At 39.5% G+C, this 15246-nt stretch overlaps 1 protein-coding gene across 5 annotated transcripts in view; it reads left to right on the top strand.

Moving 5' to 3' along the window:
* G2E3 (G2/M-phase specific E3 ubiquitin protein ligase) overlaps positions 1 to 15246 on the top strand; it is a 69791-nt gene that overhangs the window by 12948 nt on the left and 41597 nt on the right. For 3 of the 5 annotated variants that reach the window (XM_045585173.1, XM_036450831.2, XM_036450850.2), the window contains exon 2: positions 5586 to 5626. The exons of the other annotated variants lie outside the window; for them this stretch is intronic. In XM_045585173.1, coding sequence (XP_045441129.1) covers positions 5594 to 5626 — 33 coding nt within the window. In that variant the 5' untranslated portion in view covers positions 5586 to 5593. The remainder of the gene's footprint in view (positions 1 to 5585; positions 5627 to 15246) is intronic. 5 annotated transcript variants of the gene reach the window in all.

Consider the following 15246-nt stretch of genomic DNA (forward strand, 5'->3'; position numbering starts at 1 on the left):
GGGACAGCAGAGAACTCTAGAATGCATCTATGGCTTTCCTCTGTCCTTTCCCCATCCTGTTGCCCTGTTCATTCCCACCTTCAGATGTCTCAATAGGCATATCTCAGACGTGTTTGTGTGTCGAGGAGGAAATCCTTTATTGAATTATTGCTATCCTTCAAGGGTAAAGACCTGGAGGTCTTCTCATGCTGCCATGCTGCTGACATCTCAGAATCTCTGTTTTTGTGGGATGCTTTGCTAATTCATTGGGATATTTTCCACATATCATGTGATCTGCAAATAGAGCTATATTGCTTTCAATTTGAATGCCTCTAATTTCCTTTTTTTTTCTTTTTTTTAATATATTTTATTGATTTTACACAGAGAGGAATTGAGAGGGACAGAGAGTTAGAAACATCGATGAGAGAGAATCATCAATCAGCTGCCTCCTGCAACCCCCCACCGGGATGCACCAGCAACCAAGGTACATGCCCTTGACCGGAATCGAACCCAGGACCCTTCAGTCCGCAGGCCGACGCTCTATCCACTGAGCCAAACCGGTCCCGGCTCTAATTTCCTTCTTGCTTAATTGTTCTAGTTAGAACTTCTACAGTGTTGAATAGAAGTGGTGAGAGTAGACCTGGTTGTTTGCTCCAGATTTTATGTGGAAAGCTTTCAGTCCTTCACCACTGAAGTATATTAGCTGTGATGCCCTTTTATCATGCTGAGGAAGATCCCTTCTATTCCTAGAGTGTTGAGTTTTTTTTATCATGAAAGTGTTGGATTTTGTCAGTGTTTTTTTTCTACATCAATCTACATGTCACCTTTTGCTTTTTTTTTTTTAATATATTTTATTGATTTTTTACAGAGAGGAAGAGAGAGGGATAGAGAGTTAGAAACATCAATGAGAGAGAATCATCGATCAGCTGCCTCTTGCACACCCCCGTACTGGGGACGTGCCCGCAACCAAGGTACATACCCTTGACCGGAATCGAACCTGGGACCTTTCAGTCCATAGGCCGACGCTCTATCCACTGAGCCAAACCGGTTTCGGCACGTTTTGCTTTTATTGTTAATTGATGTATTACATTATTTGACTTGCTTCATACGTTGAACCACCCAGGTATTCCTGTGATAAACCACACTTTATCCTGGTGTGTAGTTCTCTTAGCAAAGATTCAGTTTGCAGGTATTTTGTTGATGATTTTTGCATCTACATTCATAAGGAGTACTGGTCTGTAGCTTTTCAGTGATGCCTTTAGCTTTGGTATGAAGATAAATGCTGGCTTTGTATATTGATGTGTTTCCTCTTCTATATTATGGATCAGTTTGGAAAACATTGATGCCAGTTCTTAAATACTTGATAGAATTCATCAGTGAAGTCTTCTAGGCCTGGACTTCCCTTTGTTTGGAGATTGTCGATTTGTGAATTTTTCAGCATTCCTTCTTTCATTTTCTTGTTGGCCATGTTGAATTTATTTTTCTTTTCTACAGTGTGCGTTCAACTCCCTGACATCAAAACCAGATAAAGGACACTACAGTACAATATTCCTGATGAGTATGGATATAAAATTTCTCAATAAAATAATAACAAACCAAATTCAACAGCACATTAAAAGGATCATACATTATGATCAAGTAGGATTCATCCCTAGATTCAAGGATGGTTCAACATATGCAAATTAGTAAATGTGATACATCACACTAATAGACTGTGAAATAAATATCAACGTCATCTCAATAGAAACAGCATTTAACAAAAAACATTCATGATAGAAATTCTCAACAAATTAGGTAAAGAAGGAACGTGCTTCAACATAATAAAGGCCATCTATACATGCATCTAGCATCATACTCTATGGTGAAAGGTTGAAAGCTTTTCCTGTAAAATCAGGAAGACGAATGTGCATTCTCACCACTCCTATTCAACACAATACTAGAAATCCTAGCAGAGAAGCCAGGCAAGAAAAGCATAAAACATACTTAAATCCAAAAGAAATAAGTAGAATTGTCTGTTTGCAGGTGGCATAATCTTATATATTGAAAACCCCAAATATACCACCAAAAAAACTGTTAGAATAGCTACTCAGCTGCCGTGAAAGGGAATTGGGCTTACTTTATTGTGTTAGTTAGTTATTGCTGTGTAACAAATCACCCCAAAACTTTGTGACTTGAAACAATAAACTTTTATTATTTTTATCATTTCTTTGGATCAAAAAAATTTTTAAAACATATTTTATCGAATTTTTACAGAGAGGAAGAAAGAGGGATAGAAAGTTAGAAACATCGATGAGAGAGAAACATCGATCAGCTGCCTTCACACTTTCTAGTGGGTATGTGCCTGCAACCAAGGTACATGTCATGTCCTTGACCAGAATCGAACCTGGGACCCTTGAGTCCGCAGGCCAACGCTCTACCATTGAGCCAAACCGGTTAGGGCTGGGTCAAAATTTGAAAGCAGCTGAGCAGTGTAATTCTGGCTTAGGGTCTCCTAGGAAGTTGCTCCCAGACTGTCAGCCAGTGTGCAGTCCTATGAAGGACTTGTGCAACCCCTTGACTGGAGCTGAAGGATTTACTTTCAAAATGACTCCCTTATAAGGCTTTGAGTAAATACCTCACTTCTTTGCCAAGACCTCTTTAAAGAGCATCTTGAGAGTCCTTTATGTCATGGCAACTATTGTAGCTTCCTCCAATGCTAGTGACCCATGATAGGAAAGTCACAATGCCTCTTATGACATCGTCACACATTGTCATTTCTACCAGGCTTTTTGGTGGAAGTTGCTAAGCGCAAGGAAAGTGAAATCAGGCTCCACCTGTAGAAGGGAGGAGAATCAAACTGAATATCACTAACAGGCCACGTTGGGGTAAGCAGTGGAAGACTCAATACCTCTTCCAGGCGTCTTTAAACTACGGCCACATGCGGCCCGCAGAGGAGTCTGATCCGGCCCGCCAGGTTTTTTGGGCAGTGAGCGCAGCCGAGGTGTTGCAGTAGGAATTAGTAGTTCATATAGTCCGGCCCTCCAGCTCTCTGAGGGACCGTGATCTGGCCCCCACTTTAAAAAGTTTGAGGACCCCTGCCTAGACAGTGGCTTTCTAGATTGCTTGTTAAATTGTTAAATGAAGAAAGCTGGGGGGGGGGGGAGGGAGGTAAGGGCAGAGGGTGGGATGGGGACCTGGTGGAGTGGAGCTATGGGGGCGAGAGAGGAAGAGAAACAATTGTAATAATCTGAACAATAAAGATTTATTTAAAAAAAATTGTTAGATGATGTTAAGTTGTTAAAACTTGAGCTGTTATTGAGAGCCTCTGCCGGCCCTTGCAGATTTAGCAGGTCCTCACAGCCTCTCGCAGCCTTGGCTCTTCCGGAAGGTCATCCAGACGGTCATCCTGCTCTTTGGTCTAATTAGCATATTAGCTCTTTATTATATAGGATATACTTACAAAACATTGTTTCTCCCCTACTACTTAGGACATCTTAAAATTCATGTGCTGGAAGAAAAACAAATGATAAAAATCTAACTAAAATGTGTGAATAATCCTTTATTTTTGCTGAAACTTTGTTTTGGAGATGGTTATTTGAAATAAAGCAGTCATTAATCAGATGCTAGGAAATAGAAGGCTAATTTAATTGGTCAGAGTATGAATTATATAATGCTTTTAGAACATCCAGCTTGGGGTTAACCTTTATTTTTGATATAATTTTAAACAGAGAAAAATTAAAATAATAATATAAGGAACTTTATATTTTATCTAGATTCACTAGAGTTGTTTTTTTTAATGACATTTGCTTATCCTTCTGTTGTAAATAAAACCACCAATGATGTGTAATATTTTTTTTCAATATTTTATTGATATTTTACAGAGAGGAAGGGAGAGAGATAGAGAGCCAGAAACGTTGATGAGAGAGAAACATCAACCAGCTGCCTCTTGCCCACCCCCTACTGCGGATGTGCCTGCAACCAATGTACATGCCCTTGACCAGAATCGAACCTGGGACCTTTCAGTCCGCAGACTGACGCTCTACCACTGAGCCAAATTGGTTTCAGCAATTTTTTTTAATCATTGCAATGAAAGATATTACAGGCCAGAAGAACTACAGGGCTTCTCACCAAAGGGTATGTAAGTGGTTGAGCACTGTACTAGAATTAGAATGTGACTGAGTCATATGCTTGCAGCTCTAGCTCTATATAGAATCCCTACAAATGTAACAGCCACAAATGTAGCCGGATGAAGGATTGTTTTTCAGGCTACTCAAATATGAATAGAATTGTTATTGATGATGTGTGTTTTTTCCCCCTAAACAATAAACAAATCTCTGTAAAGTTATGAACAGAAATAACTTACAAATTTCCTTGAATTTTTCCATAGGAGTAGTAGTTTGGAAATATTCATTTTGTCCTAAAATAGCAAGAAAAAATGATATTTATAAATAAAAAAAGACTCGTTTTGTTCTAAAGTAGCAGGGAGAAAAGGTCTATATGTAAAATGGCTCAGGTTCTGGGTTAATGTAATTATAGATAGGTTTGGGGTTTCTTTTTTATTTGTTTCTTTGTTTTGTTTTGTTTTGTTTTAACCTACCTGAATCCTGAATATCCATCTGGAAATGCAAAAGTTTAGACCAGGATTTTTTTTCAAATAGTATGCCGTGGCACACTATTTAAAACATGCACTACCAGACTATTTAGTCAGGAGCACTGACCTCTTCTCCCTTAGATTATCAAATAAAAAAATGACAAGGGCCAAGACAGCAATAGCTGTTGGTGTGAATGAATCAAAATTATATCTGTTTTGTCATATTAGAAATACTATGTTTTTTGGTGTGCTGCAGAATTTTAGTAAAAAAAAAACAACACAAAAAAACTACAACAAACCTTGAAAATCATTGGTCTAGACCAGGCGTCCTCAAACTTTTTAAAGTGGGGGCCAGATCACGGTCCCTCAGAGAGCTGGAGGGCCGGACTATATGAACTACTAATTTCTACTGTAACACCTCGGCTGCACTCACTGCCCAAAAAACCTGGCGGGCCGGATCAGACTCCTCTGCGGGCCGCAGTTTGAAGACGCCTGGTCTAGACTATTCTTTGTTGTGTAGGACTGTTGAGTGCATTGCAAGATGTCTTGAAATCCTGTCCTCTATCCTCTAAATACAAGTAGTTATCTTAATCTTTTGAGAACTAAAAAACATTCCCTCCAGTTTTAACAATGTCCACCACCTTAGTCCAAAACTTAGGTCTTAGTTGTATAAAAGGTGAGGAAGCCCTAACTGGTTTGGCTCAGTGGATAGAGCGTTGGCCTGTGGATTGAAGGGTCCCAGGTTCAATTCTGGTCAAGGGCATGTACCTTGGTTGCAGGCACATCTCCAGTGGGAGGTGTGCAGGAGGCAGCTGATCGATGTTTCTATCTCATTGATGTTTCTAGTTCTCTATCCCTCTCCTTTCCTCTCTGTAAAAGAATTAATTAAAAAAATTTTTTAAAAAGGTGAGGAAGTCATGTATTAGAATATGAAATAATATGCAACTTATTTGTAATTATACATTATTAAATTTAAAATGGATAACTTGAAACTTAAAATTAAGATGACTGTATTATATGTTCTTATTTTTCCTAGTAAAATGAATGAAAAGAAACCAAGTGACTCACAGACTCTTGGTAAGTAACAATATTTAAAATATTTTTAGATATAACTTAAAATATTTTACTCATGTTTTTTATAATAAATCTCTTCAAAATGCTACTCAAACAACAGAAATGAATTGCCCGTGAACAACATAAATTGATAAACAAAAGCAGATCCAAAGACAGGGAAGCATTGATCAGACTGTCCAACCTCAGAGGGAAGGAAGGGAAGGGTAGGGGTAAGGAGGAGAGATCAACCAAAAGACTTGTATGCATGCATATAAGCCTAACCAGTGGACACAGACAACAAGGGGGAGAGGCCATGAGTGGGGAGGGGGCAGTGGTGTTGGAAAGTTAATTGGGGGATGAGGACAAATATGTAATAATCCCTCAATCAATAAAGAAATTAAAATGAAAAAAAAAATGAATTGCCTGATTCATGCTTGCTTCATATATTCATGTATTAAAGTATAACATTGTGTGTGTGTTCAACAAAAATCTGCTATAAGAAGAAAATTTGCATTATTTGTATTCCTTATATGTATTTATCAGGTATTGTTTGTATCTTCATAAAATAGTATTATTTATTTAATAAATAATTTTTTTTCACATTTCCCTTACAAAAGGAAAAGTTAACTTTGAATGGTCACAACAGTCTTCTCAAATAGATACAGACCTTTGCTTTTAGTTGTGTGTTTTTTTTCATTTATATATTGAATTAAAACAGTATTTATTGACTTGTGACCATGGAAAATGAGAAATTTAAACTGTTACTTCATACTTTTCTAGTACTTTTCCTCCTCTCATCTACCCTTTTATAGATTTATTAGAGGCTTGGTGCATGAAATTCGTGCATGAGGGTTGGGGGAGGGGGTGTCCCTCAGCCCAGTTTTGGCCTGCAAAGACACCAGCATCCCTCACCCTGGTCTCTAGCCAGACGTTCCTCCCCCTCTTCCGCACAGCCTCTGGGAATATGCTTGTCCTGGGGCCTCCTCAGGGCCCCAGCCCATCAGGGCCCCAGTCCTGGGGCCTGCAGCTTGGGTACTAGGGGCTGGGCTTTCAGGTCTGGCTTCCTCACCTGGCATGGTGAGCATCAGTTGCCATGGGAGTCTTGCCTCAGGAGTCGCCCCCTTGGACCATAATACTTGCGAGTGCGTGCATGCGTGGCAGCCTCGGCAGCAGTGATTTGATGTCTATAGCGTGCCCGCCAGACAACCCCCCCTCCTCTGCGGTGCCATGCTGGTCTCATCTGGACTGCTGGCAGGGGGCTTCCAGTCAGCATCAGCAACTAGAAAAATCCATTTTTCTGGTTCCTCCCCTGCCGGGGGGATCCTGAGCTCAGGGCTCCAGAGGCCCCTTCCCTCCCCTGCATGGCTGTGGCACAGACTCTGGGCCCGCGTCCCAGAGGCCCCTTCCCTCCTGCCGCACAGCCCCACAGGCCCCTTTTCTCCCGCTGCATGGCCGTGGCTAAGACGCTCCCAGTCCTCTGGCCAGAGACCCCTCTCCTCCCTCCATGGCCAAGCAGCAGATGCTGCCAGCGTCTGCTATGGGCGCCACGATTTTTGTCGTGGAGTGATAGCTAATTTACATATTACTCTTTTATTATATAGGATTTAAAAAAATATATTTTTATTGATTCCATAGAGGAAGGGAAAGGGAGAGAGAGGCAGAAACATCAGTGATGAGAAAGAATCATTGATCATCTGCCTCCTGCATGACCCCTACTGGGGATCGAGCCCACAACCCAGGTTTGTGCTTGACCTGGAATCATACTGACTTCCTGGTTCATAGGTCGGCACTCAACCACTGAACCACACTGGCCAGGCTATAGATTTATTTTTTTTAATTCTCTTTCAGTTTAACATATTACACTTAAAACTATGGCTTGCCTATCCTTTATAGAGAGTATCTATTGACTCCACATCATATTGGATAAGGAAATTGTGTTCTTAAACATCCCGCTGCTTTCCTGATTTTACTTAGACTTCTATCAACTATGCTAATAGTTTTGAAACTTAGTATTCAGAAAGTACCTTCATATACTTGCCGGATGTAAATACTATCTATTCTGTTATTAATCTTTTTGCTGATTGACTCAATGAATGTGTTTATTTCATTATTACAAAATAATATCATTTGCTATAGTAGAAGATGATCTTATATATAATGGAAGTCAGAACAATTTTATTGAATTTTAAACATTAAAATTAAAAAACAACAAGTACAAATAAATACAAAAGTAATCTACTTATAAAATGCATGCTGAAACTTAGCCTGTCCTGTATTCAGGGTCTTCACACTGGGTAGAGGGAAGAGGGGAACAAATGGAAAGCCGCAGGCTCACAGTATATAGCACATGCAGCTCTATCCAAGCATACATCATGAGAATTCCTCTTCTGTAATATAAGCTATTTCCCTGTGTTTCTCTTTCTCTTGATAGCTACATGCGCACTTGCAATAAAAGTGTAGGCATCAGGGATGAAGATGTTAAAGTGGGAGCTGATGTTATAAAATATCCAATAAACAAATGGCAATTTGCTGGAGTTAATATGACCAGTTACTTTGTATGAGGGGAGGCAGGAGAGCTAGACTCCTATAAGATTGGAGGAAGGGGCTTTTAAGTATGGTTTATCTCATTAAACTGGAGTGAGGAAGGTAAGTATAGTGGGGATATTTTGAACTATTATATTGGAATCTATTTTGTGACTAGCCTAGATTACAAATATAGAGTACCTTTTAAAATATAACATTCATTGTTGATTAGTTAAGGCAGGGATAGGAAACGTTCAGCCCATAGTCCGTATAAGGCCTGCAAAATCATTTGGTCTGACCCTGCCAAGTTATTAGGGGTGAGTTAATTAAATGTTTAACCAAATATAGCAGGCTAATTTTGCATGGCCTGGCCTGGGAATGATGTTATAAATATCCAAATCAACCTTGGCCAAGAAAGGTTCCCCACCTCTGAGTTAAGGTAAATAAGACTAGCTGCTACTATTATAGGTAATCTCTAAAGTCTTAACACAATAAAAATTTATTACGTGCTCATGTTACACTCCAGTGTGGATTATTTAGAGGAGGTGGGACATACAGGGAGTTTCAGCTCCATGCAGTCATTTAGAGAGTTAAGCTCCTTCCATCTTGTATTGATCTGCCACCTTGAGATTCTCTGAGGCTTTTTCTCTTCAGTTAGTGATTTTCTCATTGTTTTATTAGTAGGTTGTATACGTAAATTTTTTGTATAAGTAAACATCACGAGATAGGAAAGATGGATAATAATTATACTAACTCTTCCTCACTTCTGTGTGCCACGCTCTTTTAACTGTATTACTATATCATTTAATCCTCATTAAGACATAGTTTGAGGTTGATACTGTTGTCCTCATTTTTTTTTCCTTGTTTAAAAAAAATATTTTATTGATTTTTTACAGAGAGGAAGGAAGAGGGATAGAGAGCTAGAAACATCGATGGGAGAGAAACATCGACCAGCTGCCTCCTGCACAGCCCCCACTGGGGATGTGCCCGCAACCAAGGTACATGCCCTTGACCAGAATCGAACCCCGGACCTTCCAGTCCGCAGGCCGACACTCTTATCCATTGAGCCAAACCGGTTCCAGCTGTTGTCCTTATTTTTAAGAGGAGGTTACACAGAGGGAATTCGGGACAGGATAGAGAAGGGAAGAGATCAACCAATGAACTCATATGCATAACTCATAGATCCAGACAATAGAATGGTGAAGGTTGGGGGGAGGGATGTTGGAGAGGGCAATGGGGGGGGGGGGAGTGAAATATGTAATACTTTCAACAAAAAAGATTTATTTTAAGAAAAGGAGGAAACAGAGCCATAAAATGTTTATGTGATCTGTCCAAGATTATACTGTGAGAATGTAGATCTGAGTCTTTAACTCACATGTCCCTGACTACAATTGCCTTTTTAAATTTTATTTCTGTATGTATGTATGTATTTATTTATTTATTTAAGTCTTTATCTCACTAATATTTATTGGAAATCAGAACTGTGCACTGGAAGGAATGTAGATGGTAACCTAGAGATCTTACACATTTCCTTCTTTATAGTAGTAAGGCTAAAGCCAAGCAGCTCTGTAAGAAATCTCATGGAGGAGGGTTTTGCTCTTAGAGTTGCTGTGAATTCAAGGAGCAGAGTGAGATGTTTGGGTTAAGATGCTGTTGGGAGAATTCATCTTGAAAGTTGAAAGCCTAGGGTGGATCCAAAAAACAAAGAGAAGAGAGGAAAAAAGAGGACACCTTATGCTTGGACATTGCCCATTTCTTCCTAACACTCCTAGTTTTTCTCTGGTCCTACTCTTGGAGAAACGAAAATGTCAGCATCTGTGTGGCCCAGTAATTAAAGACCAGTGCTAATTTAAACATTGGTTATAGTTGCTATTCTGTTTCAGTCTACCTAGACTGGGATTTCTCCGCAGAGGTAAAGGAAAGAGTTGCACATATCTCTGAGATGACTTTTGGTTTGTGTAAAATATCGTAGGAAAGGAATGAAATGGGTGAGAGGTATGCTCACACATGAGTAAAAAGAGGCAGAGGCAGGATTTTAAGCTGGTGTGGATTCTTGCAGCCTTGGGAAAATGCAGCTGGGAGGCTCTCTGTAGACTGGCAGCCTGTTCCTGACATGGGTGAACTGAGGAACTTGTAGTTTGTGTGGTAGCTCCTCCTGAAAGAATTATCTGATTTACCATAAGATTTCAGTTCTTTGTGGACTATGAAAAAGACACTTCACCATATTTTGAAGGGAATATGAGCAGGAATGTTGATAGCTTATGCATTATTTAGACCCTGCCATCTTGCCTTGGTCTCACAAAGGAGAATGACAGCATTGTCATGATGGTTTCAATGAATGTGATGGTGGGAATATAGATATTGGATTTTGGAGCTTCTGTGAATTGCTGAGGATATTAAACCCTCGGGTGTTGTTTTTTCCCCATCCATTGCAGATAAATGTCTGGTATTTCATATTACAAATTTATATTGCATGTACATTTGAGAAATATAGTATACTATTAACAAAATTACTAATTCCAGTTCATATTTTGTCCAAAGTAATGCATATGAAAGATTACAAGACATCACATGGGCACAGATGATAGCTAGATGTGTCTTACTCTTATTTCTACTAGTGTCACATAGAACAATTTTGTTTGTTTTGAGGCATTTTCAGTGAGATATTTGGAAGTTTGGATAAGACTTATATCAAGGCACATTGATAAAATGGCTTGGCAGCAGCACCATCTTGTACTTAAATAGTTCCTTTGGCTACTTGTGTGTCTTTTATCTCAGTTGCTCTAGATTCTTATAGTCTTTCTCCTTTTTCTTTAATAACACATCTTTGGTCATACCTCTGCCAGTTCACAATCTCCATTGACTCCTCTTTGCACCCCAAATAAATTACAAACTCCTCAGGGTAATAATTAGAGTCATCCTGTGTAACCACCCTCCAGAACCAAAAGTAGAATAGAAACAGCACCAAGAAGTCATCCTTGTTGCTGTCCTCATACTCCTTCCCAAGAGTAATAACTGACTCGAAGTCTTCTTTTGTTCATCGTTAAGCTCATGAGATTCATCCACTTTGTCATTTATAGCAGTAGTTCATGGCTGTGTAGCATTTTTTGCATACCGCCATCAGCAAACTTGATGTGTATAAGGCTCCTCCTAGATGTGGCTTGAAGTGTAATGAAGTCTAGTAAAGCTTAAGTTAGTCATGCAGACACGGAAGTTCAGTATGCCCCTGCTGGGACCCTCAGTTTCTGTCCAGATTTCCTTGGAAGCCAGAAACAGTGCTCAGGATAGCCGGAGTGAGCACCTTAAAATTGCTCTTGCTTAGAGCTGAGCTGCTCAGACTTCCTTCTAAAATTGTTATTATTGTGATAAAATGCACATAATAGAAAATTCACCACTTTAACTATTTTGAAATGTACGATTTGGTGGCATTAGTACATACACAATGTTGTGCAACCATCACTAGCTCTAAAATATTTTCATCACCGTCAGAGGAAACTATACCCATTAGGTAGTCACTTCTCATTTCCTCTGGAAAACATCAGTCTGTTTTTTGTCCTTCTCTATAATATACCTATTCTGGATAATGAAATCTAGTATATAAATGGAATCATGTATGTAACCTTTTGTGCTTGGATTATTTCTTAGCATAATGTTTCAAGACTCAGCCATGTTGTATGTATCAGTACTTCATTCCTTTTTATAGCTGAATAATATTCCATTGTATGGATACACTGTATTTTGTTTATTCATCAACCTATCAATGGACATTTGTCTCCTCCCGCCCCCCCCCCTTTGTTTGGGGGGCTATTGTGAACAGTGCTGCTGTGAACATGAGTATACCAATAATTGATTGTATATTTATTTTTTATATTTTTGGCATGTATACTCAGGAATGGAATTATTGTACTATGCAGTAACTATATTTAACTTTTTTTTGTACTATGGGTACCTGCCAGGTTATTTTCCAAAATAAATATACCATTTTGCATGTACACTAGCAGTACGTGAGGGTTCCTGTTTCTTCAAAGCCTTCCAAACATTTATTATCTGTTAACTTGTGGCCTGGTGCATGAAATTCGTGCACATTAAAAGGGAATTAATTAGAGAAAATATTTTAATATTGCTATTTGCCCTTTCTGTATAATAGAAGTGTTAGAGATGAAATAAAATTAGTAAAATGTTTATGAAAATCTCCCTCCTGTCAGAGTCTGGGGCAGGCCTCAGGACGCAGAGTCAAGTCCCCCCGCCCACCACCCGCACATGCTTTGAAAACACAGGAGATCCAGACCCAGCCGGCCCCACCCTTGTCAACCCCCTCCAAGCGGGGGCTTGGAGCTTCAGGTTCCCCCCTGCCTGGCACTGGGTGGGGAGCCCAGTCTCAGGATCTCATCAAGGGGGACGTGGCCTGAGGTCTTCTGTCAAGCCCCGTGGGGTGAGGTGTGCGGCCCGAGTTCCCTCACCCTTGCCAAGCACCATGCAGCCTCAGGTCCCTACTATTTGGTTATAATGTTATGGTGTCCCAGCTAATTTGCATATTCCTCTATTAGATTAATGATTATATAAATGATTGTTACTGTGTTATTTTGTTGTTGTTAATCCTCACCCAAGGATATTTTTCCATTCATGTTTTAGAGAGAGTAGGACTAGGAGAGACAGAGAAAAGGAAACATCCATGTGAAAGAGACACCTTACATCAACCTATTGCCTCTGGCATGCACCCTGGCCAGGGCTGGGGATTGAATCTGCAACCAGAATCAAAGTTGGGACCTTTTAGTCTGGAAACTGATACTATCCACTGAGCCAAACTGGCTAGGGCAGTGGTCTGCAAACTCATTAGTCAACAGAGTGGCAAACCGTGGCTCATGAGCTGCATGTGGCTCATGAGCCGCCGTTTGCCAACCACTGGGCTAGGGTGTTATTACATTTTTATTATAACCATCCTAGTGGGTGTGGAGTGGCATCTCATTGTGGTTTAAGATTGTATTCCTTAATGAACAATGATATTAAGCATCTTTTAATGTGCTTACTGACCATATATCTTCCTTGGAGAAATGTCTATTCAGATCTTTTGCCCCATTTTAAAATTGGGTTGTGTTGAAACCGGTTTGGCTCAGTGGTAGAGCGTCAGTCTGCGGACTGAAAGGTCCCGGGTTCGATTCCGGTCAAGGGCATGTACATTGGTTGCGGGCACATCCCCAGTGGGGGGGTGTGCAGGAGTCAGCTGGTCGATGTTTCTCTCTCATCGACGTTTCTAGCTCTCTCTCTCTCCCCCCCTTCCTTTCTGTAAAAAATCAATAAAATATATTAAAATAAATAAATAAATAAATAAATAAATAAAATTGGATTGTACCGGGTATTTTTCTTTCTTAGACATTCTGGACACTAGACCTTTAACAGGTGTATGATTTCCAAATATATTCTCTTAATTCTGTACATTATCTTTTTACTCTATTGTTATTGTCCTTTGATGAACAAATGTTTTAAACTTTAAATAAGTTTAATTTTTCTTTTTCTTTGATTAATTTTGTTTTTAGTATTTTGTGACATTTAAGGAATTATTGCCAAATTCAGGGTTATGAAGATTCACCCCTATATTTTCTTTTTCTTTTCTTTTTTAATATATATTTTATTGATTTTTGTACAGAGAGGAAGGGAGAGAGAGAGAGAGAGTTAGAAACATCAATGAGAGAGAGTCATTGATCAGCTGCCTCTTGCACACCCACTACTGGGGATATGCCCGCAACCAAGGTACATGCCCTTGACCGGAATCGAACCCGGGGCCCTTCAGTCCTCAAGCCAACGTTCTATCCATTGAGCCAAACTGGTCCCGGCTACCCCTATATTTTCTTCTAAGAGTTGTATAGTTTTGATGCTTACAGTTAGGTCTTGGACCTGCTTTGAGTTAATTTAATTGTTGTATATGGCATTAGGAAGGGGTGTGATTATATTATCTTGCATGTGACTATTCAGTTGTCCAGGCACTATTTAAAGTATTTTTTTGATTGATTGATTGATTGATTGATTGATCGAGTGAGAGAGAGAGAGAGAGAGAGAGAGAGAGAGAAAGAAAGACACGTCATTCTGTTACTCCATGCATTTATTGTTTCATTGGTTGCTTCTTGTATATATCAGACCTGAAACCTTTGTGTATTGAGACGGCGCCCTAACCAAATGAACTACCTGGCAAAAGCCAGCCATCACCATTTGTTGAAGAGACTTTTCTTTTCCCATGGAATGGTCTTAGCATCCTTTTTCAAAATTAATTGATCTTAAATGTATAGCTTTGTTTCTGGATTCTTCTTTTCTATTTACTTATATGTCTATATATCTTTCCATTTATCTTATGTCAATACCACACTGTTTTGATTTTTGTATCGTTGTCATAAGTTTTGAGTCTTTTCTTTTTTTTCTAGATGAATCTAAAGTTTTCTCTCTTTTATTCTGAGTCAGTCTAAAGTTCTGTTGACCTTTTCAAAGAACCAACTTTGCTTTTATTGATTTTATTGTTTTCTTTCTCTTTCATTTATTTCTGCTGTAATGTTTATTTTTTTTAAATATTTTTTATTGATTTTTTACAGAGAGGAAGAGAGAGGGATAGAGAGCTAGAAACATCGATGAGAGAGAATCATCGACCAGCTGCCTCTTGCACACCTCCCACTGGGGATGTGCCTGCAACCAAGGTACATGCCCTTGCCTGGAATTGAATCCGGGACCTTTCAGTCCGCAGGCCAACGCTCTATCCACTGAGCCAAACCGGTTTTGTCTCTGTTGTAATGTTTATTATTTCTTCTCTTCTGCTAGTTTTGGGCTTACTTCACTCTTTTTCTTCTTCCTCTTCCTCATCTCCTCCTCCTCCTTAAGGTTAAAATTAAATTTGATTTTAGAGAGGCTTTCATAAGCCTCCTGACCAGGCAGAGGTGGAAGCTTAGTTTCTGGGTTTTTCCTGAGCATGTGTGTGTCCCAGATTCCCTCACTATATGTGGGAACTTTTCAAAGCCATTATTTTCCTACATATCCCCCATTTCCAGCCTCTTCTTTCCTAGGCTTTTTAGTCTGTCTCCTACTTATCCTGTCAGTTATCCTTTGTTTCAAGCTGCTGTAGCTATTTGTCTAAATGCTTT

The sequence above is a fragment of the Pipistrellus kuhlii genome, unplaced genomic scaffold (assembly GCF_014108245.1).
Source record: "Pipistrellus kuhlii isolate mPipKuh1 unplaced genomic scaffold, mPipKuh1.p scaffold_m20_p_1, whole genome shotgun sequence".
Lineage (NCBI taxonomy): Eukaryota > Metazoa > Chordata > Mammalia > Chiroptera > Vespertilionidae > Pipistrellus > Pipistrellus kuhlii.